This window comes from Motacilla alba, chromosome 6, assembly GCF_015832195.1.
Source record: "Motacilla alba alba isolate MOTALB_02 chromosome 6, Motacilla_alba_V1.0_pri, whole genome shotgun sequence".
Classification (NCBI taxonomy): domain Eukaryota; kingdom Metazoa; phylum Chordata; class Aves; order Passeriformes; family Motacillidae; genus Motacilla; species Motacilla alba.
In genome coordinates, this window is record NC_052021.1 from 35467156 (window position 1) to 35491065 (window position 23910).

Below are 23910 nucleotides of genomic sequence, written 5' to 3' on the forward strand. Positions count from 1 at the left end.
GTGGGCACGGGCACAGCTGGGGCTCCAGGGTCTGTGATTCTGGGTATTCCCCAGATAAACTCCAGCTCCTCACTGCAGTCATTCCCAGGGCCAGGGCTGACAGCTCCCAGCACTGCAGGCAGCACAGGGAAGGCAGCTGGGTGGTTTGGGGTGTTTTGGGGTGTCTTTGGGTGTGCTCAGGCTGCTCTGGCCCCGGTGCTGTGCTGGCACACGTGGCTCTCCTGTCTGTCCTGCCCAGGCTGGCCCTCAGGAAGTGAAATGCCCCTGCAGATGGGAGCGAGTACAGGTGAGAACAGCCTCCCTGGAGAGAGTGTCTCATTTTAGTCAACCGTCCTTAAATTGTGCTTTGTGCGTTCTAAACCAGTTTAAATAGTGCACAGCTGTGTTTGGTGACATTTGTATGGGCACCTTATGTTTAAGGTGAATTGTTCCTCCTTCCACCTGTGGATTTTTTAGTCATTTTTGGTTTGACCCTCATTTACCACATTTTTTTTTTCTCCAACTAAACCTGGGCTGAAGGATTTTGTTGTATATGAAAGCCAGACAATATTACTCCTAGTGTGAGGAGGGTCAGGGAACCTCCTCTTTCTGAGGGGTTCCTTTCAGGCCAGCTGATGATGGATGGATTCCCAGTGGCTCTGTGCCTGCACTGGGTTTGTGCTCCATGGATGGATTCCCAGTGGCCCTGTGGCTGCACTGGGTTTGTGCTCCATGGATGGATTCCCAGTGGAACTGTGCCTGCACTGGGTTTGTGCTCCATGGATGGATTCCCAGTGGCTCTGTGGCTGCACTGGGTTTGTGCTCCATGGATGGATTCCCAGTGGCTCTGTGGCTGCACTGGGTTTGTGCTCCATGGATGGATTCCCAGTGGCTCTGTGGCTGCACTGGGTTTGTGCTCCATGGATGGATTCCCAGTGGCTCTGTGGCTGCACTGGGTTTGTGCTCCTCTCATGGATTCCCAGTGGCTCTGTGGCTGCACTGGGCTTGGACCAAGCTGAGCTTCCAGCTCCCTCCCAGCCCAAACCCTCCAGGACCCTGTGCTGGTGTTGGGTGCCCAGGACAGGGGGGCATTGGGGCTGGCTCTGGGGAGGGAGGGGAGCAAGCAGGGTGTGTGTCCCCTGTGCCTGAGCCCTTCTGCCAGGGCTGGAACACCCCAGGGCCACCCTGTCCCTCCCCACCTGGGTGTCTCAGCCAGGTGCCAGCGCCCTGGCAGTCCCACCGAGGCTGGGACAGGTCTCCTGACATGTCCTGATGCCAGCTCAGACTCTGGGGAGATGTGCTTCCACTGGACAGGGATCCTCCTCTGTGCCCCCAGCCTGGGGGATGCCTTTGACCCCAAGCCCTGGCAGCTTCAAAGGCCATTTTTGTCAGCATCTGTCAGCTTGCAGGAGCCCCAGGAAGGCTGCAGGGACAGATGTCCCAGGCAGGACCCTCAGCCTGGGTTTGAAGGAGGATGGCAGTAATAACTTTGCCAGAGTCACGGCTCAGAGCCTGGAGCTGCGGGAGCACCGAGGGGCAGCTCATCTCCCCGAGCACGGCTGCTGCTCTGTAATTGGCACCAGCTGTGCTGGGGCTGCCTCCACCAGCAGACACATAAATATTCATCAGCATTCGTGCGGCTCTGGAGTGCAGCGGGCGCCTGCAGGTGGGTGGGTGGGTGCTCCTGCACTGCCGCCCCTTCCCAGCTCCGGAGCACCAGGCAGGCTGGGAGCAGGGAGAGGAGCCGGAGCCTGGTCCAGCACAGCCCAGCACAGCACCAGTACAGCCCAGTACAGCCCAGCACAGCCCAGCATGAGGCCAGGCTGGCCCTGCCCGAGGGCAGCGTGCCCACGGACCCACAGCACTGCCAGTGAGTTCTGGGGGCGCCTTGCCCTGCCTTCCCTTCCTCTCATCCCTGTGCTGAGGCACATCTTTCCCTTCCATCTGTGCTGTTTCCACACTGTCTCTGTCTGTCAGTGGCTGCAGGCACAACCTTGTGCATGTCGTGTGTGGGAATTTACTCAGGTGAAGGACGATGTCAAGGCTGATGTTTGCTTGTGGTCTATGAAGGTTGTGTTTAGGGATTTTTTTTTTTCCTGGAAAACAAACTGTTGGTGAAATGCTGTAAAATGTTTTGTGTTTTCTCATCTCTTTGTTCCTCCCAATTTCATGTGTTGCCTTTGTTGCAATATGTCTTTGTTTCCGTGTGAATAAGAATTAACTACCCGATATTCTGCTTATTTTAAACAAATAATCATTTGATGGTGTGTTATCTTCTCATCTGTGCATCCATTCAGGTTTCTCCTCATTAGGCATTTAGCAGAAAGACCTCAGGTGCTCTGGAGCACCTGTGTCTTTGTTTCATTCAAAGTCAGCAGACGCTGCCATCACAGACATTGTTGAAAGGGTCGTGAGTGAATGGCACCCAAAATCCCTTTCCTTTGCTCCGTTTTGCTTTCCTGGTGCCTGGGTGACCTGCAGCGCCTGCCCTGGCTGGGCCACCTTGGCCTTTGCTGCAAACAAAGTCCTTGGGGTGACTGTTGATTCCTTGTGTCATCTTTTCCAGGTTTACAGACAAAGCAGAGATAAAAGTACTATCACAGCTCTTACAAGGCAAAATGTTCTTATTTGAAGCAGGCCAGGTTCAAAAACTGACCATTGAAATTAGATGTCTGAAATCTCAAAAAGCAACGGCAAATATCTCGTGTTTCTGGAGTCTGAAAGCAGCTGGCAGACCCCTGGGGCATGGGTGTGATTTCTGCCTTTCTGTGGAACCCCTGCCACCCGGGCTGCGACCACTTCTGCAGCCGTGGGTGATGGGCCTGGGGGTCCAGGGTGGGCAGCACCCCTGCCCAGATGGGCTGGGATCAGGGCTGGGATCAGGGATTCCTTCCCTGGGCTGGGATCAGGGCTGGGATCAGGGATTCCTTCCCTGGGCTGGACCCAGCTGGGCAGGGATCAGGGATTTCCTTCCCCGGGCAGGGATCAGGGATTTCCTTCCCCGGGCTGGGATCAGGGATTTCCTTCACTGGCAGGACCCAGCCACCCTGGTGAACTCCATCCAGACCCCAGGGGTCGGATCCTGGCTGATCCCACGGGATGTGCACAGGCCCTTGGCACAGGGGAAGGAGAGCGTTAGAGGTCACAGGGGATTTGTTATTTAAGCACTTCATGATTTTGCATAATGTTTATTATGTGTAAGTAAAACCTCTCATGGAAAGGGAATAGCTCACAAGGGAGACTTTTGGAAAAAAAGAATTTAAAAAAATATTTCTTCAAGGAATTTTGAAAATTTAAAGGATACTGAGGTTTAAAGATTAATAATCCACATTTTCTAGAGGTGGCATCCAAGCAAAACGCTGCAGAATCGTTCAAGTGTTTGAGTGAAACAATCCAAGTGTGATGCGAGTGCCAAGCTTTAATTTTTTTTACGATATTCTGCAGCAGTGATAGGATTTCAGGCTGTTTCCCAATATTCCCCTGCCAGCTGCCTGCCGAAGGAGGGGTTTCCTGCAGCGTGGCCCTGGAGAGGGGCAGTGCTGCAGCCCGGAGCTCACTGTCACTGCCTGTGTCCCTGCGGGGTGGCAGGGCAGCGGGGCTGCGCCGCCCCGGGGTGCCCTGTGCTGCCGAGCGCTGTGTGACTGTGTTCTGTTCTCCTTGTAGATGGAGGAGATTAAGTTTAAGGACAGAGCAGTCTTCGTGCTGGAGAGAGAGTTAGGGGTGCGAGCCGGGCATGCTCAGAGACTGCAGCTCCAAAAGGAGGCTTTAGATGAACAACTGTCCCAGCTCAAAGAGTCTGACCGGCATCTGAGCAGCCCCAAGCGGGAACTTCCTTATGCAAGTGGTGCAGGAGACGCTTCAGATCATTCGGGAAGCCCCGTAAGCACTTCCACGTGGTTCCACCTAAACGAGTGACAGAATCTTGATGAGTGCACCCTGCAGCAAGAGCTGTCCCATGGCTGTGCAGGGCTCCTGAGGCACCTGCTGGTGCTCTGGTTTTTGTCGTGCCCAAACCGTTGAGATTTCCAATCAAACCTCGCCATGGGAGAGCTTTTGCTTTCTGTCGTTTTGTTTCCCGGTTGGTTTGGTTTGGGTTTGGTTTGGTTTGGTTTGGTTTGGTTTTGTCAGCAGGGTGGAATTCCTCTGTTCTCTCTCTCCTTTTCCTCACTGTGCCATGCTCAGCCACCCACCTTAGTTTGCCAGTTTGACACGACTCTGCCAACAAACGATGCAAATGCATTTCTCACCCGGTGCTGTGTGTGTGCGAGCTCTCGGGGGCGCGGGCTGGGGCTTGGGGAGCAGATGTACGAGGCCAGTTCCAGAGGGGACGGGGAAGGCGCTGCGGGGCAGCACGGAGCCTGCAGCCCCCAGGGCAGCCCTGCTCTGCTGCTCTCTGTCAGCAGGACACGAAGCAAACCAAAGAGCTCCTCACCTATTCTCTGCTGTTCATCCTCTGCAACAGCCAGAGCGTTCGATTGGAGTCACCCCTCCGCAGTGGCTTTTGCAGTGTAACTCTGGCACCTCCCTGCTGGGGCCCCCCTTTGCCCAGAAGAGCCCCCGGGTAACTGCCCTCGTGCCTCTGACATGTGCAGGTCGTCCTCATTGCTGATCCTCATCAAGATTTCTTTTGCGACAGCCTTGATTGTCTCAGTTCAAGTGTAAACTTATACCTGAGCAAACCAATCTGTTTTATTCTTTGGCCCGAGCCTCTCCTGCACCTGTTGAATGAGGAACCCTAGACCTCCCAAAAGTGCCACCAGCACTGCGGGCACTAATTTGCCTCTCTCTAGTTGTACTCAACTTCTGCCTAAGACCAGAACAAGTTGTAGAGAAGGGGGAAAGTCTGTCACTTTTGTCAGTTGCTGTAACTCCTCTGATTCTGAACGAGAACACTTCTACCTATATCTCTATTCATTTCTAATTTGATTGAAGCATTTTCACTCAGATCAAGTGCTACCCCTGTGGCTTTACGAGTGACTCTTTAGGACCCCATAAGGGCCACAGCTTTCTGGAAGAAGAGCTTATTCAATGCACAACTGCATGGATTTTCCCCATTCAGTAATTCAGTAATTTTAATAGCAGTTTCTTATGACCATGTCCTCAGAGTGGACGATGTGTCTGAAGCTCTCAGTTCAACAGTGGCATCATTGGAACACGGCCTCCAGTTTTGATATTTTCTGTTGTTTCCAAGTTTACCATTTGTAAACTTTGTGTTTGCACACTTGTATTATCACATTTGTGATGCTGTATTTGCATATGCATATACACATACATATGCATATGCATGCCTCTGCATTTGCATTCTTTGTTACATTTCCACTCCTGACTTTCCGTTGGTCTCACCCTGCAGCTTTCCATGGTCACTTGGGTTCCACGGGTTACACTCGACGCGAAAACATTTTGAAATGTTTGGCTCTGGGATAAGAGAAAGTTTGAGCTTTGCCAATGTGCTCTGGCGTGTACACTTATGAGCAGTTATTTGCAGTTGATCTTTGTTTTAGGAACAGCAGTTGGATGAAAAGGATGCCCGGCGCTTCCAGCTGAAAATCGCGGAGCTGAGCGGGATCATCCGCAAGCTGGAGGACAGGAACGCGCTGCTGTCGGAGGAGAGGAACGAGCTGGTGAGTGCAGCAGTGCCAGGGCCTGGGGACATGCTGCCCTGTCCCAGAAACACCCCGGGGTTTGCTCCTGTGCTGCCTGGAACGAGGGGCTGCCTCCTCCTCAGCTCGCTGCCCGGGCTGGGCCGCGTCGCTCACTCCCCTCTTGGCTCGTGCAGCAATGGATTTTTAAGATGGCATTAGCTTGAATTATATGTATTTATTTTTTAAAAGCAAGTACATTCCCCACATTGAACGCTGGCTGCACAGGCATGTCATCGTCTCGTGTGGGAATGCTCTCTTCCCAATGGAAAATCCCAAGAGTTTTTGATAATTCTGCTTTGCATCGGGAGAAAATACTTCTACAGTGATAGTTACAGAAAGCAGTTAATATATTTGACGAAAAACCTCCAGAGATGTTATTTTTCTCTTTACCTTTCAGTTGAAACGTCTCAGAGAAGCAGAAAGTCAGTATAAGCCCATTTTGGACAAAAACAAACGCCTCAGTAGGAAGAATGAGGAGTTGTCACATGCCTTACGTCGAATGGAGAATAAACTGAAATTCGTGACGCAGGAGAACATTGCCATGGTGAGTGCCCGTGCTCCTGGGAGAGCGTGGCATGTGCAGCTGGTGGGGCCGAGCCAGTCAGGCCTTGGCCCACACTTGCAGGTGCCACGGGAAACTGCTCCCTTCTGGCCAGGTCCCTTCCAACCCAAACCTGGCACTCCATGGTTCACCTTCAACTTCCCTGCCAGAATCACCTCACCATCCCTGGGGAATAATCTGCACCGTGACCCTGCCCCTCTTTCCAGCTGGAGGAGCAGGACCATCCGGCACACTGGGAGCCCGGATGTGGCTCAGCAGAAGGGGAGCAGGAGAGCTGCAGGGCAGCCATTACAGAGATGTTTTTTACTTGCTGTGAAGGGAAGGGCCAGACAAGTCCCTGGATCAGTCCCCTCCTGATCATTTCCTCTTCTGCCCTGTGGTTTTTGGATTCTAGAGGCAAAGAACTGGAGCGATAAGGAGACCAAGCTCCCTAAATGACCTTGACCACAGCCAGGAAGAAAGGGAAGTGGATTTCCTGAGGCTACAAGTAATTGAGCAGCAAAACATCATTGATGAGCTCTCCAAGGTGAGATGGGAGGCTGCTGTTCCCACATCAGAGTGCCCAAGGGCAGAGCAGAGGAAGCCCAAGGAAGGGGTGCCTGAGGTTCTGGGAGCTGAGTGAGCAGCAGGGGAACCTGATGGGCATTCCTGTGCTTAGTAGTAATAGAAATTATCTGTGGTTAAGGTTTGGGAAAGCCCTTTCAATCTGCATTGGCCTGGCCTGATAGAACCACGTCCTTGCATGTGCTGGTGGCCAGATCTGGGAGGGAACCTGTCCGAGCTCCTTCAGCTGGACACACCACCAGGGCTGAAGATTCCTGTCTGCAGGGAGGGGTCTGCAATCCTGGGCTTGGGGTTTTGCTTCCTTCTTAACATGTTCTCTGTCCCTGGAAACAAAAAACACCAAAATCACGATACTCCTCTAGAAAATAACTTTTATTTCTTGCCTTTCTTTTTAAGCCTGTCCAGTTACTGACATTAGTTCATTCTTTTTCAATAGACCCTGGAGACTGCTGGCTATGTGAAGAGCGTCATGGTGAGAGTGACATTACCTTCCCCTCATCTATGTATGCTTTAAATTGCTGTTCGTGGAAAGCAGGCAGGGTACACTAGCATTTATTCTCCCTTCCATCTGTGTTCAGCAGTGAGCTGACCCAGGGGTTTCCTCAGAGCAGATTTTCTATCAGCACTTGTTCACCAGAGAAAAGCACAGCGAGGGTGGGCAGGAAAGCTTTAATCCCACCACCTCCCCTGATGGCCAAGGGCAAGTGTCCCTATCTCCAGGGCAGCTCTATCTGCTTGGAACTGCCTTTTTTCACTCTGGCTGCCCCTGCTTTGAGTCACCCACAGCAGGGTGTGCTCAGCCTGCCCTTGCCCCATTCCTGTGTGTGGTGGGCAGGGGCGTTTGGGCTTCCACCACTGATGGGTATTGATGGGATGTGCTGTTCCCATTGCCAGAGTTCGATTGTCCCTGCAGCTGGCCTGGCACTGGCCACCAGGCTGAGCAGCAGCAGTGTCAGTGTCCCCAAGGTCACCACACCCTTGTCCCCGGCGGGGGAGATGGAACAGCTGAGGGTTTCCCCTGTAGAGCTTCCCTCTCTGCACTCCTGGGCTTTGCAAGTCCAGAACAGAGACTTTTTTCTGAGTACTGTAAAAAATCGACCTAATGCCACAAAGAGGAAGAAATTCCTCCCTGGCAGGGTGGGCAGGCCTGGCACAGGGTGCCCAGAGCAGCTGGGGCTGCCCCTGGATCCCTGGCAGTGCCCAGGGCCAGGCTGGACACTGGGGCTGGAGCAGCTGGGACAGTGGGAGGTGTCCCTGCCATGGCAGGGGTGAAAGGAGGTGATATTTTAGGTCCCTCCAACCTGGAATTTAATTATTCCATTATTTCCTCCAATTGGAAAATTGTTGGCAGCAGTAAGGGCTCAAACCTTACTCCAGAGGCAGAGGGGAACCTGCAGATCCTTGGAGAAGGAGCTGAGCCTGGAAGTGCAGAGTTCAAAGAGGCCCTGCAGTGTGTGCCCCTCCCAGGGCCACCAACAGCCACCAGGGACAGGGGCAGGGCAAGGGCTGCAGGGCCATGGTCACCCGGGGAGCAGCTCAAGGGGACACCCAAACTCTCAGCCTAAAGCTTATCCCCAACTTTATTTTAGCTTGATTTTCATGGACATAAAGAGCAATTTCTAGCTGTCTGTGGCAAAGCTGAAAGATGTTGGAGTAAATAACCCTGGACTAGTGAGGTGTGGCACAGTGGCCAGCAGGGACATTCCTGCCTGTGCTTCCCCAGTGGCCCCTTGTGCTGGCGTGGTTGATTTCAGTAATTGCTCCCTGCAAACAGCTAACACGCGTCTCTGACTCTGCAGGAGCGGGATAAGCTGCTAAGGTTCCGGAAGCAAAGGAAAAAAATGACAAGAATCCCTAAGGTAAAAAACAAAACCTTCCACGGTGACGTGCTGATGGACAGGGCTGGGGGGCTCAGGGCACCTCGGGGCCATGGCAGTGCTCTCCTCAAGGTCTGCAAATGGGTCCTGAACTTCAGTTTGGGGGATGCAGCTCAAGGACACTGGCAGGCTGTATTGGGATATTCAGGGGGGCAGGGGACCTGTTTGCACCGAGCATTCTGAGCCTTCTCACGCTCTGCATTTACCCCGTGGGACTCTGGTGGGATGCGGTTGTCTGAAGAGCAGACAAATTTTATGGATTAACACATCTCCAAATGATCTTCTAATGGTGCTGCCTGGAAACATGTGTACGTAGTAAATAATTCATGATGGAGTTTAGTAACATGTGAAAATTGCTGGTTAGGGAAGCGATGGTTAGAGCTCAGGGAAAAGGGGATGCTGGTTAATGAGGGCCTGGCAGGGTGTTAATGTAAATATTAACACTGAAATGCCACAGTCAGGTTTAATGTCAGGGCTGCCAGTGTGCTGTGATCCACTGATGAACAATTAGAGCGAGGCTGGAGCTAATGAACCCATGAATAACTAATTGAGGTCGATGGGGGAGAACTCTGTCATCCTCAGCATCACATCCCGGCCTTGCAGGGAGTCACATTCTGTCTGGAAGCTGCGTGGGGCTTTGGACAGGGCCTGGAGGGACAGCACACAGGGAATGGCTCCCAGTGCAGGGGCAGGGCTGGATGGGAGATTGGGAATTGGGAATTGCTCCCTGGCAGGGTGGGCAGCCCTGGCACAGGGTGCCCAGAGCAGCTGGGGCTGCCCCTGGATCCCTGGCAGTGCCCCAGGCCAGGCTGGACACTGGGGCTGGAGCACCTGGGACAGTGGGAGGTGTCCCTGCCACGTTCCGGGATTCCCTGATTCTCCTTCCAAAGTTCCCCACTGCAAGTTAAAACCAAAGGCCAAAATCTGGTACGGTTTTGTAACTCATCAATTAAAAGTATCTGTAGGTGCAGGGGGGCAGTCTGTCCGGGTGCAGGGGGGCAGTCTGTCCGGGTGCAGGGGGGCAGTCTGTCCGGGTGTCAGGGGGCAGTCTGTCCGGGTGTCAGGGGGGCAGTCTGTCCGGGTGTCAGGGGGGCAGTCTGTCCGGGTGTCAGGGGGGCAGTCTGTCCGGGTGTCAGGGGGGCAGTCTGTCTGGGTGTCAGGGGGCAGTCTGTCCGGGTGCAGGGGGGGCAGTCTGTCCAGGTTCAGGGCAGTCTGTCCGGGTGTCAGGGGGGCAGTCTGTCCAGGTGCAGGGGGGCAGTCTGTCCGGGTGTCAGGGGGCAGTCTGTCTGGGTATCAGGGGGCAGTCTGTCCGGGTGCCGGGGGCAGTCTGTCCAGGTGTCAGGGCTGTCTGTCCAGGTTCCAGGGCCACTCCCTGACCCTGCTCTCTGTCAGAAGCCAGTGGTGGAGACGTTCTATGGCTACGACGAGGAGGCTTCCCTGGAGTCTGATGGTTCCTCCATCTCCTACCAAACCGACCGGACTGACCAGACCCCCTGCACGCCCGAGGACGACCTGGAAGAGGTACTCCTCAAAAACCCCTCTTGCTCTGTGACCTTGGTGCTGGTTTCTAATGAAATCCCTGCTCTGTTCCATCACTTCTATCTGTCATTGCTGCTCTCTCATATCTGTTCTGTCATTCTGGCACCTCAGACCTCAAAATGAAACACTTCTGTTAAATTTGGTACCTGCATGGTGGTCAGCATCTCCAACTCTCAGGTCTTCAGTAACTTCACAACTTCTCGCCAAGCTGGAAATCTCATATCCTAAGAATATTGAATTTATGGCAGGTTTGCAGGTCTAAAGAACCGAGAAATTGGACAGGCCTTGGGAGGTGTGCTCACTCTGAGCCTGGTGCAGATTTTGGCGGGTGCAGTTTGGGCCAGCCGAGCTCAGCACCGAGCAGGAAGGTCTGTGTTGGAGCAGGGAGAGGGGATGAATGCTCCCCTGAAAGGCTGGTTCCTGGCTGGGCTCGGAGGCTCTGAGAGCAGAGCACACAAACCTAATACAAATTAAGGGGATTACTCCTTGTATTTGCCAGGGCTTCCCCACAAATGCCTCCCCAGTGTGTGTCAGATCACGGGCCCGTTACACAGCTCTGGGCTTAACAAGAGCCTTGCAATAAACGGGAGCGGCCCCTGCTGATGTGCAGCCTTTTCGTGGCCCCTGCTGATGTGCAGCCTTTTCGTGGCCCCTGCTGATGTGCAGCCTTTTCGTGGCCCCTGCTGATGTGCAGCCTTTTCGTGGCCCCTGCTGATGTGCAGCCTTTTCGTGGCCCCTGCTGATGTGCAGCCTTTTCGTGGTGCGTGGCTGCAGGTGTGCAGTCCTGTCTGCACAAAGGAGCCTGCAGAACTCCTCGCTCCATCTTGCAAGATACCTGATGTTTTCCAGGCTGCACTGCAGGAAATCTGCATGTGTTTGGGTATGCATGAGCCTGTTTGTTGTTCGTTCCTCTGTTGACACTCTTCCCCCGTTCAGCAGCGGGAAGCTGATGCGTGCACCCAGCGATGTAATTCCATTTCATGTTGAGTGAAATATTCCGGTCAGCCCGACATGAAAGCATTCCACGCTGGATATTGTAAGCAGGGTGAAGAAGATGAAGGGCTCCTTTCATGTTGGCTGTCACCACTTCTACAACTATTAACTCTGGATTCGTGTTTTAATAATTGAGGGAGGCTGTCAGGCTTGGTTTCCTTTCCAGACTGAAACCTTTTGTTGTTAAAGAAGGCTGCATTTTCACCTTTACTGTGATGATTTTCCCTGTTCCAGTGAGAAAGGGTGGTGCAGTCATTAGTGTGCTATATGGAAGGCAGGCTTTTATCTTTCCAAGGCAGGGATTGTCTTTTTATTTCTGTATTGCATTTCCTGGAGGTAAGAGCATGCAAGAGATGCGTGGGGGACAGAGGAGAAGCAGCTTGAGGGCACTTAACCAAGGCTTTTTGTACCGTGCTTCCAAACTGCATTTCAAAAGGGATAACTTTGGCACTTTAAAGAGGAAACAAACCCAACCCCCTCCTTTCTTTGTGTTTTTGTGCTGGCAGGGCATGGCCAAGGAGGAGACGGAGCTGCGGTTCCGGCAGCTGACCATGGAGTACCAGGCGCTGCAGCGCGCCTACGCCCTGCTGCAGGAGCAGGTCGGGGGCACCCTGGATGCAGAGAGAGAAGTCAAGGTCTGCGGGGCTCGCGTGGCCTGGGAACGGGGCTCTGGGCTGGGAGGGCGGCTGGGGGTCCCTGTGGCCGGGCTCAGGCTGTTCTCCAGCTCACCAGGGCTCAGCCAGGCAGCTCCAGGTGCTCTGACTGCTGCCACCCCCCTGGGAAGGGGCTGCTGAGAGCCCACCCCTGCTGCAGCTCGGGCTCTTCACCTCTGATCTGTTCAAGGGAGATCCAGGGAGAATTTCTTACAGGAAATCCTTGAAAGTAAGCTCTTTTTCTATAAAGAACTGGGGCAGATAGCCTTAAGTACGTAATGCGTGGTCTTTAATTCCTTCTGGGCTCTGAGAGATTACATGAGTCCTCATAAAATGTTTAGAAGGCTTATAGCTGAGATTTTTCTGTTAATTAAATTGCAAAGTGCCCTGTGCTATTCTGCCTGTCTGCCTCACAGAGTTGCCCTGGCTCTGGACAGCTGGCCTGACTTTTGTTAGGAGCTTGTTGTGTGTGCCAAGGAGTTACAGAGGAGCTGTTCCCTGGCAGGGTGGGCAGCCCTGGCACAGGGTGCCCAGAGCAGCTGGGGCTGCCCCTGGATCCCTGGCAGTGCCCCAGGCCAGGCTGGACACTGGGGCTGGAGCACCTGGGACAGTGGGAGGTGTCCCTGCCATGGCAGGGGTGGCTCTGGGGGGGATTTGGGGTCCCTTCCCACCCAAACCATTCCCTGACTCCCTGCAGGGCTGGCAGGATGGGTCATGCCCAGCCTGCAAGGGTGGGTGCAGTCAGGAAAGGGAGGAATTTGCTGTTTAACAGGAGAAGTGTGCCTGCAGAGCCCTGATTTGTTCCTGCACCTGTTCTGTGGAGGTGTTATCCCGGAACACTGGAGTGGGCCAGGCTGTAATGCATGAAAACTGACATTCCCAGAACAATCATCTACTCTGGAACATCAGGGATTGCACCTGGAAGGAAGATCCCAGTGGGCCAAGGCATGCCCAGCTGTGGGAGTGACTGGATTTTAGTCTTTGCACAGTGGGCCAAAGGAGGCACCAGGGCTGGTCGTGCAAACAAAATCACATTCCGTGTAAATAATGGGATAAATAGCAGAGAAATGGCTCAAGGAAAGAAAACCTTCTGTGAAAGTATGTAACAAATAAATCAACCCCATTTGTCCTCCAGAAAGCACGTGCAGGAATGTGGTGTCTATTTAAACAAGCAGGAAGCTGCAAACACAGTAAAAAATGAGAGATGGGTATGAAGTAGATGTGGCAGTAAATCACAGATGAGGGTCTAAGTCACAGAGAAGGCACCGAAGGCACAAAGGTCAATGAAGTGTGCCAGTTGGTGATGTGGGCTCTGCTCTGAGTGTTTGACGTGCCCCAAATTTAAGGGAGCCAGGTGTGCCCAAGTTGTGCCACGATAATTCTCTTTGTTTCCTGGAGAAAGGGAGGCTCTGGCTGCAGCCTGCCATGAGCAGCTGCGAGGGGCCAGCTCTGCTTTGCCATTTTGTTAATCTCCAGTTAAATCTCAAAATCAGTAATCCTATCTCCCAGACTTGATTTGATTACATTTTATTATTTGATACTCTGCGCTCCGCTGCAAATTTCTTCTGCCAAAGAACTTTCAAAATCATTTGTTAAAAGCCTTTGGTGTTTTAAATGTTTTCTGTAACTGGATTCGGTTTGGTCTTTTGGAGAAAGTTTGATTTTTTTTTTTTTTTAATTTACTTTTAAATTATTCTTTATCAATTTTTGGTTTTTCGTTTCTCTCTCATATCCCACAGACCCGTGAGCAGCTCCAGGCAGAAATCCACCGGTCCCAGGCTCAGATAGAGGACCTGGAGAAGGCTCTGGCTGAGCAGGGACAGGTAATGCTGACTCCAACCCTTCCCCACCTCTCTGCTGGGGACCAGAAAGGTTCCCAGGCTGGTTGCAGCTTGTGCACCACTTCTGCTGACAAAAAAAACCACAACCAAACAAAGCAAAAAAACCAAAACAACAATGAAAGTAAACAGAAAATATTTTTTGAGACAATAAAATATTGTCTCAAAAAATATTTGTCTCAAATCTCATGAAATAAATTATAACAATAAAATATAACAAAAAAAAAAAATAATTCAATCATTGCCTTCCCAGCTTAACCTCCTCTTGTTGTTCTTGCTGATAAAAGATGTTCTGGGTTTGTGGGTTTTATATTCCTCAGACTAAGATTAGCTTCCAGATAAAGTTTGGTTTGCCAGATCTGCAGAAATATGTAATTTGTATTTAGCAAAATAGAAATTTGATAGCAAACACATAGTTAGAATAGTTAGAATCCTTTTTAATTTAAACCAGATTTTTTCCTGAAAGAGTTTTTTAATCGCTGGAATGTTTTTATCCCATTTGTGTACTACAGAGCTGTTACCATTATATGGGCAAGTTTAGCTGAGGAAGTTATTTTAGGAAGTGATGGGCTTACAGTTTCACAGCTCTCGTTGTTCTCTCTGCACGTGGGGTTCAGGGAATGGTGCTGCTGTGCTGCTGCAGGTGCTGCAGCTTCCCCTGCAGCCTTGTTCATTTCTCCCCAAGGACATGAAGTGGATTGAGGAGAAGCAGGCGCTGTACAGAAGGAATCAGGAGCTGGTAGAAAAGGTATTCAACCTTTCTATTTGCATTATCCAAATTGCACTTGTGCCTTGAGGGACGCAGAAGGGGCGATATTCCAATCTGTATGGCACAGCCCTGCTGGAACAGCTCATGCTTGGTATGAGACACTCATAAACCTGCTGCAGAACTGGGGCTCTGGCTTCGCCCCGTGTGTGTCCTGTGCATGGGGACAGTGGCCCTGGGGGCCAGCCCTGTGTCCCCTGGCCCGGCTGGTGGCTCAGCCCTGCCCTGTGCTGTGCTGCCTGCTGGCTCAGCCCTGCCCTGCCCTGCTCAGCCCAGCCCTGCCTTGTGCTGTCCGTGGCTCACCTCCCTGCCCTGCCCGTGGCTCACCTCCCTGTGCTCTGGCAGATCAGGCAGATGGAGGCCGAGGAGGCGCGCCTCAAACACGACGTGCAGGACGCCAAGGACCAGAACGAGCTGCTGGAGTTCAGGATCCTGGAGCTGGAGGTGAGCCCCTGGGGCAGCCCCCGTCCTGCGGGGCACTGCAGAGGGGCAGGGAGGGGCTGGGGGCTCCGTGCAGGCTCCTGCTCAAAGAGGAGAACCGCGAGCACCACAAACGCCGCCAGTGCGGTGGATGGGTTGTTGTGGCAGGAGGGTGGGTGGGATGAGCTTTAAGGGCCCCTCCAGGCCAGAGCATCCCATGGTGCCGTGGTGTGACACGCCCAGGGGGTAACTAGGGGTTATTGTCCTTCCAGGAGAGAGAGAGACGGTCCCCGGCCATCACCTTCCACCACGGCCCCTTCACGGAGGGGAAGAGCCCTCTGCAGGTGTACTGCGAGGCTGAAGGTGTAACAGTAAGGGATGCTCCTTTCCTGTCCTCTCCCTCAGCAAAAGCAGATGCCCTGGGCTGACCCTGCTCCTCCCTTTCTCTCTCGGCAGGACATTGTAGTGGCAGAGCTGATGAAAAAGCTGGACATTTTAGGGGATAACGCCGTAAGTGTATGTTCCTTTAATAAATTGTGCATGCTTTGGGGAGTGCCTGTCCTCGTGTGGAGTGAGCACAGCTGCCTGGTTTGGTGCTGCACAGCCTGTCCTGCCTCTGGTTTGGGCCATGAGCAAAGCATTTGCTGGCATTTCAAGGCTTTGCTGCCACCTGAAGAGTGCAGTGCAGGGGCTTGTGTCACCACATTGCCTCTGAGACCCCTGCCACTCAGAGTCATCTTGGTGTTTGGGGCTTTCTGGCCACTGGTCACACACGGTTTGCCGATTTGCTCGCTCTGCATTTGCTTTGCTTTTGCATTTCAGCAGCTGTGTGCTTTGAGTTTGCCTAATAACCCATTGACCCTTGATACTTACCAGGGTATTAAACTAGAAGTCAGAACAGCAGCGTGAAAAGAAGTAAATAACAAGAAACGTGCAAGTGCTTCTCCTTCAGCAGGTGGCAGTGAATGACTGCACACCCTGTGCACATGGAAGGCATTCACGTCCTGTGGGTGTTTTCCTGTGCCAGCAGAGCCCCAGGGCTGTGAGGGGCCAAGGAGAGCAAAGCCCCTCTCCAGCCCGAGGTCTCACAGAGCCCTCAGCCACTCCAGGACCCTCCTGGGAGACCCCACCCCAGCACTGGGGCTGCAGAAGGGTCCCCACTGTTCCCACAGCTCTGCACCTGGGCTGCCCCAGCTCTGCCCCTGGCCAGGCTGGGCACCAGGAGCTGCCCCAGCTCTGCCCTGGACAGGCTGGATAGCAGCAAAATGCCATCCCCAGGACCATGGCCCAACCTGGAAGTACCAGGACTGTAAATACCTGAGGGTGGGCAGCCCTGGCACAGGGTGCCCAGAGCAGCTGGGGCTGCCCCTGATCCCTGGCAGTGCCCCAGGCCAGGCTGGACACTGGGGCTGGAGCAGCTGGGACAGTGGGAGGTGTCCCTGCCATGGCAGGGGTGGCACTGGAGGAGTTTTAAGGTCCCTTCCCCCCCAGAGCATGCCAGGATTCCCTGATTCAATCCCTGCAGGACAGCACTGCGTGTCCCAGCAGTGCCTGGCACTGAAGCTCTCCACAGTCCCCCTGCTCAGCAGCTGCCCTGGCTCTGCCTCAGGGTCCCACACGAGCCAGGCCCTGGCCCCTCTCCTGTGCACCTGTGGTCACACTGGAGCTTGGGATGCAATGCAGAGCCCAGTTCCAGTGCTTTGATATTTTTGAGACAGCGACAGAAGATGGGTGGAATGGCCAGCATCTCAACAAATGCTTCCCAAAATCATGGCTTGGCTGCACAAAGCGAGGGTGGTGCATGGCACGAGCACTGCACCTCCTCTCCCCATGGCTCTTTGTGCTGAGCTCGATCTTGTCCTGTGTAAATGTCTGTTTAGTCCCTCTTGGGTACAAATGGATCCAGTGTCCCTGCTCTCGCTGGTAAATATGAGAATTTTGGAGGAATTATGTATGACAAGGATTGGTAGTGAATGGTGACAGTGGCTTTTGCAATGGTTTTGCGTTACAGTATTAATTTTCTCTGCCTCAGTTTGTTGTTCCTCAGACATATTTAATCCCAGATGTGTTTGAAACGGCAGTGGCCCAGCTAGTGGGTCAGCAGCAAGACCTGGGGTGTGTTGTAATTGTGCTCTGCTTTTGGTGCAGAACCTGACCAACGAGGAGCAGGTGGTCATCATCCAGGCGAGGACTGTGCTGACGCTGGCCGAGAAGGTAAGGAAGGACCACAGGCTGGGAAGGGGGGCCCGGGGCAGCTCTCCTGGTCTGTGTGTTTGGAAGCACCCACCCCTGTGAGCAGGCCTGCTGAGGGAGGTGAAACCTGTGGTTTCCCCTCACAAAGGCACGGTGCTTCATGAGGAGTTGCTCTGGGCTCTGTCCCAGCCAGCAAAGCACAGGACAGGGCTTCGCTTCATGCAGCTGCAGCTGAAATGTGCCTGAGCTCGCAAAGCCACGCAGAAGGGAAGGGCCAGGCTGGGAAATGTGGCTTTTCGGAGAAAACCACAGTGACGGGCTGATTGTGCTCTGCTGTTTGAGTGGTGCCTGCCCAGGTTGCTGCTCAGGCTCTGCTCTGTTCCTCAGTGGCTCCAGCAGATCGAGGTGACCGAGTCTGCGCTGCAGCAGAAGATGCTGGACCTGGAGAACGAGAAGGTACCGGGGAGGGGCCAGCAGGGGACAGGGCTGGGGCCGTGGGGTCACTGACAGCCCCCTCCTTCCCCCCAGGAGCTGTTCAGCAAGCAGAAGGGCTACCTGGACGACGAGCTGGACTTCAGGAAGCAGTCCCTGGACCAGGCTCACAAGGTGAGGTGGCCGAGCTGGGACACAGGGGTGAGCTCGCTGGCCACGCGCTCTGGCCCCGTGCAGACTGTGCCCTGGGCAGTGCTGCTGTGCCAAGGGCTGCACGGGGGCAGAGCTCAGCAAATCCCCTGCCCCCTGAGCTGGTCTGGTGGTTTTCAGGGCAGTCAGGACTTGGTGAAGGGCAGGAGAGATCTTGACTCCATTTCAGAAGGCTGGTTTATTATATTATGATATATATTACATTAAAAAAGACCACACTATAACTGTACTACAAAGAGCACAGAGAGAGATTCATCAGAAGGCGAGACAGGAATAGAAAGGAATGAATAACAAAGTTCTGTGACTCCAGAGAGTCCGAGAGCTGCTGCCCCCTGGATTGGCCACCAAGCAGAAACATCCCACACTGAGCAATGGAGGAAGCACCTGCTGCATCCCACAGCAGCAGATCACAAACTGTTCACACTTGGAGCTGAGGCCCTTCAGCTTCTCAGGAGAAGAAAATCCTAACAAAGGGATTTTCATAAAATATCATAACTGCACTGAGCTAACCAGGGCTGCCTCATGAGCAGAACTCCTGGGTCTGAGTGGCCCCTGCAGGGTCAGCACATTAACTTACTCAACACCAGTTTTAAATCAACCAAAGCTTCAGTAAAAGACTGATAAGGAAATTAGGTTTTCAGTAATTTTTCTTATATTTTTAAAAAGATATTTTAGCCTAGACATGTCCTTGGATCTTCGATGACCCCCTCTGTAACCAGAGCAGCTGGAGGTATTCCGGGATGTGTGAATTTGAAATGGAACTGCTTGTAAGTCAGGTTCCTCATTAGCTGATCCTAAGGCATTTCACCCATCTTTTCAGTCATCAGCTGTCTTGTTTCTATCAATGGGAGAAAGGTTATACATATATCCACAAAAAGCATGAAGTTTCTCCTCAGTTAATCTCATTTTCCCAGTTCTGCATAACCCTAGAGCACAGTTACACTTTCTGAGGAGCAGTGAGTGCTGATGCCTCTGTTGCTGCCTCCTGTTGTCTGCTTGTGTCTTGAGCCATTTGGGGGAGCTTTTGCTCCGTACATTTTCTGTCCTGTGGGTGGCTTTTGGGGCTGATTTTGCCACATTCTGAGCTGTATCTGGAGCCAGGGCACAGTGGAAGCCTTGGGAAGCACACAGGCCCCCTCAGCCGTGGTCCCAGCCCTAAAACGCCTTGCAGTGGATTTTCCCTGCCCCTGGCAGGGCGTGGAACAAGGTGCCCTTCAAGGCCCCACTCTGGACTCTGTGGCTCCATCACCTCCTGTGCTGAGCAGCAGTTTGTGCAGCTGAAGGCAGACTGCTGCTGGGAAGCAGTGAGTGCAAGGAGTGTCAGCCCTGCAGAGGGGGCTGAGGTTATTTGCATTTTCCTGTATTTTCTGAAGGCACTGCTTTGCTCCGGGGCACAAATGCAGCCTGGGAGCAGCAAAGGAAGCTTTGCTCTGCCCTGGAATTCCAGTGGGAAAAGCTCTTTTGCTCTATAAAATCCACTCCACTTCCACGTTTCCTTTGTGCCTGGAGATGAGGAGCAGCTAATCGTGATGCCCCTGAAGCAGAGCCAACAGGATTAACAGGCAGAACCTCTGAGCCTGGCTGCTGCAGGGCTCCTGCTCCAGGCAGCCCTAGGCTGGCACTGCTGCTGCTCTGGGGTCAGGAGGGTCCCCCTGCCCCTCTCCTGCCCGGGTCAGTGTCTCCAGACAGGGCTGGGGCTGGGGCACAGCAGAAATCCAGGTATCAAACAGCAGCGTTGTGCTGGCACGGGGTTAGCACGGTGTTGGTGTTGTTTTAAAAGGAAAAGCAGAATCTTCTCCTCAGATCTGATGTGTTCTTCCCCATGGAGATGCCATGGTTTTCAGCAGGTATCAGCAGTTGTCACCAGTTATTAATCAGTTGTCACCAGTTATTAATCAGTTGTCACCAGTTATTAACTAGTTATCAGCAGTTATCACCAGTTATTAATCAGTTGTCACCAGTTGTCACCAGTTGTTAACCAGTTATCAGCAGTTGTCACTGGTTATCAGCAATTATCAGCCAGTTATTAACCAGTTATCTGCCAGTTACTAGCCAGTTATCAGCAGGTATCAGCAGCTATTAACCAGTTACCACCAGTTGTCACCAATTATTAGCCAGTTATCACCAGTTATTAGCCAGTTATCAGCAGGTATCAGCAGCTATTACCCAGTTATCAGCAGTTATTAGCCAGTCATCAGCAGGTATCAGCAGTTATTAGCCAGTTATCAGCAGTTGTCACCGGTTATTAGCCAGTTATCAGCAGTTATTAGCCAGTTATAAGCCAGTTATCAGCAGTTATTAGCCAGTTATCAGCAGTCATCAGCAGTTATTAGCCAGTCATCAGCAGGTATCAGCAGTTATTAACCAGTTATCAGCAGTTGTTACTGGTTATCAGCAGGTATCAGCAGTTATTAGCCAGTTATTAGCCAGTTATCAGCAGTTATTAGCCAGTTATTAGCCAGTTATCAGCAGTTATTAGCCAGTTATTAGCCAGTTATCAGCAGTTATTAGCCAGTTATCAGCAGTTGTTACTGGTTATCAGCAGGTATCAGCAGTTATTAGCCAGTCATCAGCAGTTATTAGCCAGTGATCCCCAGTTATCAGCAGTTATTAGCCAGTGATCCCCAGTTATCAGCAGTTATTAGCCAGTGATCCCCAGTCATCAGCAGTTATCAGCAGTTATTAGCCAGTCATCAGCAGTTATTAGCCAGTGATCCCCAGTTATCAGCAGTACCCGGCCCTGCCGCGGTGCCGGAGCTCTGCCGGCAGCGTTCTGCCCTCCGCGCCCCCCGGCCCGCTCGGAGCCGGCAGCGTTCTGCCCTCCGCGCCCCCCGGCCCGCTCGGAGCCGGCAGCAGCCCCGCTGGAAAGGCGCTGTGGAGCCGAGCGGAGCTGTCCCCAGACCCGGCCGGGACTGGCGAGCCCTGTGGGTGTGGCGCTGGGGACGCGGTGGCCTCGGCGGTGCTGGGGACACTTGCCCTGGGGGCTCAGGGGACTTTCCAGCCTCAGCAATGCAGGATTCTGCTGCGGGGGGTTCTCCCGGGGCCGCGGAGAGCCCTGCAAGGCGCCCCAGCTCTGCGGGGCTGTGCAGGGTGCCGCAGCTGCTGCCTCCTCTCCCGCTCCGCATCGAGCGTGCTGAGAAAGCTTCCAGCCCGCTGCTGGCTTGCCCGGGGAGCAGCCCTTGTCCCGGCCTCCAGGGCAGGGCGCCCTGCCTGCCAGCACCCGCTGCCCCAGGGGCTGCCAGGGATGCAGGGATGCTCGGTGGCCCCGGGGAGGTGCAGTCCGTGTCCCGCATTTCTCCGTCCCAGGGGTGCAGAGGGTCCATCTGCCTGCCCGGGACAGGACAGGGTCACTTCCTTGGGCACAAACCCTCCTGGGGCTGACAGAGGAGGTGCTGGGAATGTCTTCCCATGAGGCGTTTTCCCCTGGTTGGTACAAAGTGCTGCACACGCACGGCTGGGGGTTGTTCCCTCTGGCAGGAGCATGGACCGGTGCTGCTGTGTCCTCTGCTGGGGAGCAGGGGAGCTGAGGGACTGAAAAATACACGTAAAAATATCTGTAACTCACAAAATGAGTCTTCTATGAACCTCTTTCCTTTTCCTGGTTACATTTTCCCTTCTCCCTTTCCCCTCTCCCTTCTCCCCTTACCCCTGCCTTTGCTTTTTCCCTCTCCTCCTCCACCCACGGTCACGGCCCATCCCCAGGGAGGAGAAGCTGGCTCCCGCGTGGTTGTGGGGCAGCCTAGGCTGGGCCCAGAGGGTGCTGGGAGCCCTGCAGGGTGGAGGCAGCCGGGGTGTTTTCCCTCTGGATGGAGTTCTCCCCGCTCAGCACGCAGCCCCCGCTCCGCTCCCGTTGCCTTTCAGGGTCGGGCGTTCCGCTCCTCGCAAACTCCTCGCCCCGCCGGGGACAAGCTCGAGCTGACAGCTTTATATTGTTTTTGATTAGCAAATTCTGGAATTAGAAGCCATGCTCTATGATGCCCTGCAGCAAGAAGCTGGAGCCAAAATTTCCGACCTTCTTTCAGAAGAGGAGAAGGAGAAGCTGAAGAGCGCGGTGGAGCAGTGGAAGCGGCAGGTGATGAGCGAGCTCCGGGAGAGGGACGCCCAAATCCTGCGGGAGAGGATGGAGCTCATCCAGCACGCTCAGCAGGTGGGTGTGGGGCCGCCCAGGCCGGGGCACTCGGGAGGTTTTGGCAGTAAAATCAAAAACTCTAAACTAAATGCAACAAATCTTACTCCTAAAACACCTCACAAAAGCCATTAGCTTCTTTATTCTCTTATTTTTCTACTAAATTGCCCGGGCAGGACTTTTTGGCTTGTGTCCAATTAGCTATCCTTAAGTTTGAGGTAAAGTCCCCAAAGTCTTATGAAGTAGCTTTTCACCTAATCCATGAGAAAAACTTCTGAACTTCTTTCCTTTTTTGGGGACAAAGGATAATTCTGTCACTCTGTCAACAAAAGACACACTCCTGCAGGGAGGGAGGCCCTGGGAGCAGCAGCCTCCCCTGGAGCTGTCCCGAGCTGGCCAGGCCTGGGACAGGCTTTGCTGGGCCCTGCAGACAGGGCAGCATGCTGTTCCTGGCTTTGTCACACACGGTGACAGTCGCAGAGCACTCGCCTGCAGCCCGATACCCAGTCTGGTTCTGGTGGAAGCACAGCACTTAACGATTTACATCCCCCAAACTAATGCATCTCCCGGGTACGTCTGTATTTGGTTGGTTAATAAATATTTTTTTATTTGAAATCTGACAGAGAATTAAAGAGCTAGAAGAAAGAATTGAAGGCCAAAAAAGACAAATAAAAGAGTTAGAGGAAAAGGTAAGGTCATGCAGACGGAACAGCTGCTGTGTGTGCACATGACCATTCTCCATTTCACCTGGGCCAAGGAAACCACCCTAGAGAGAGCTCGTGCGTGTAGTGCAGTGAGAAAGGGGGACAGCTCCAGGAAAACAGCTAGCATTTGCACCAGCCCCTCTGAGGAGGGAAATGAGCTGCTTGAATTGACTCCTTCCTCCCTGTTGCCCTTCGGGGCAGCCTGAACTGGGGCAGGGACGGGGCCGTGGCCCTGGAAGAGCAGCAGAGCTCTGGGGAAGGGGTTGTTGCTCCCTGTTCCCTCCCATCCCGTGCCAGCCCCGGGAAAGGCAGAGCATGGAGCAGCCTTTCCCTGCAGGAGCGGGGGCTTTGCTCTCCTGCCTCGCCTGCAGCCACAGTTGGTGTCACAGAGCGGTCTGCAGCCAGGCCAGGCTGTGTGTTCCAGCCCAGAATGGCCCCAGCTGAGCCCTGCCCTGTCCGTGGGATGGCCGTGCTCGTGGCTGAGCTGGGCCAGAGCCTGAGCCTGAGCCAGGCTCAGCAGGGCCGGGCTTGGGGTGTTTTATAGGGCCAGAGGAGCTCAGCTGATGTTCCCCATTTCCCCCGAGCCTGTGGCCGTGGCTGGCTGGGCTCAGAGGGGCAGGGGGTCGCTGTCACCACCCAAGGGACACGGGAGCTCTGGTGAGCCAAGCTGAGCCCCCAGCGCTCGGACTTTGCTTCACACTCCATGTTTCTTCTCACCTGAGAGTTTTGTTGCGCTCTGTCTGTAACCACGGCTTATTTCTCAGTTAAACACACTGTAAACTCTTAATCTCTTTCTTCTCTTCCGTTTTTTCCTCTCTTCTCTCCCCTTTTCAGTTTTTATTTTTGTTTTTATTTTTCTCTTTAGCTTTCATTCTTTGGTCATAGTCCTTCAGGCCACGTGCACAAGGTAAGCCCTCGGGTCTCCTCTGCTCTCTCCTCTTCTCCTCCTAGAGCATCTCTGTTTTCCCGCAGAGGAAAGAGCCTTCTTTTTGCTGTGTCAGGAGGACTGAAGGGTCTCTTGGGCATGCCAGAGAACCCAAAAATGGAAATCACCAAATCCTTTTAAAAAAACTGCGAAACGTGGACACCAGCAGGCAAAAACTTGTCAAGCAGAATTTCCTTCTTTAGAGGGAAAGACAAGATAAAATTAAGCAGGCTTAAAAGGAAGGAAGCCTCTGGCAAGCCAGGGCAAACCCCCAGTTGGGGTGGCTCCCCTGAGTGCATCAGGGGCAGCTCCAGCTGATCTGATCTGTGCTGGAAGTCCATGGAACCCTCAGCCCCTCTCCTGCCCAGCCAGAGAGCCTGTCCTGCCTCCAGGGCAGCAGCCAGGTGGCTTTGGGGCAACATGGCATTTATTAGGGTGTGTTCCTCCAGGCCTTGTGCCACAGGGCCCCAGGAGCCCCCTGAGTCCC

The 23910-nt window shown here is 53.4% G+C and overlaps 1 protein-coding gene across 1 annotated transcript in view; it reads left to right on the forward strand.

The window, feature by feature from the left end:
* Positions 1-23530, forward strand: part of JAKMIP3 (Janus kinase and microtubule interacting protein 3) — a 51179-nt gene extending 27649 nt beyond the window's left edge. Inside the window, exons 5-23 of the mRNA XM_038141354.1 lie at positions 3643-3858; positions 5481-5600; positions 6019-6165; positions 6578-6709; positions 7184-7219; positions 8547-8606; positions 10017-10145; positions 11663-11791; positions 13549-13632; positions 14333-14395; positions 14759-14857; positions 15106-15204; positions 15290-15343; positions 16982-17047; positions 17414-17482; positions 17555-17632; positions 21612-21815; positions 22418-22483; positions 23333-23530. Of these exons, the coding sequence (XP_037997282.1) occupies positions 3643-3858; positions 5481-5600; positions 6019-6165; positions 6578-6709; positions 7184-7219; positions 8547-8606; positions 10017-10145; positions 11663-11791; positions 13549-13632; positions 14333-14395; positions 14759-14857; positions 15106-15204; positions 15290-15343; positions 16982-17047; positions 17414-17482; positions 17555-17632; positions 21612-21815; positions 22418-22483; positions 23333-23383 (1902 nt within the window). The 3' untranslated portion in view covers positions 23384-23530. The remainder of the gene's footprint in view (positions 1-3642; positions 3859-5480; positions 5601-6018; positions 6166-6577; positions 6710-7183; positions 7220-8546; positions 8607-10016; positions 10146-11662; positions 11792-13548; positions 13633-14332; positions 14396-14758; positions 14858-15105; positions 15205-15289; positions 15344-16981; positions 17048-17413; positions 17483-17554; positions 17633-21611; positions 21816-22417; positions 22484-23332) is intronic.
* Positions 23531-23910: the final 380 nt, after the last annotated feature.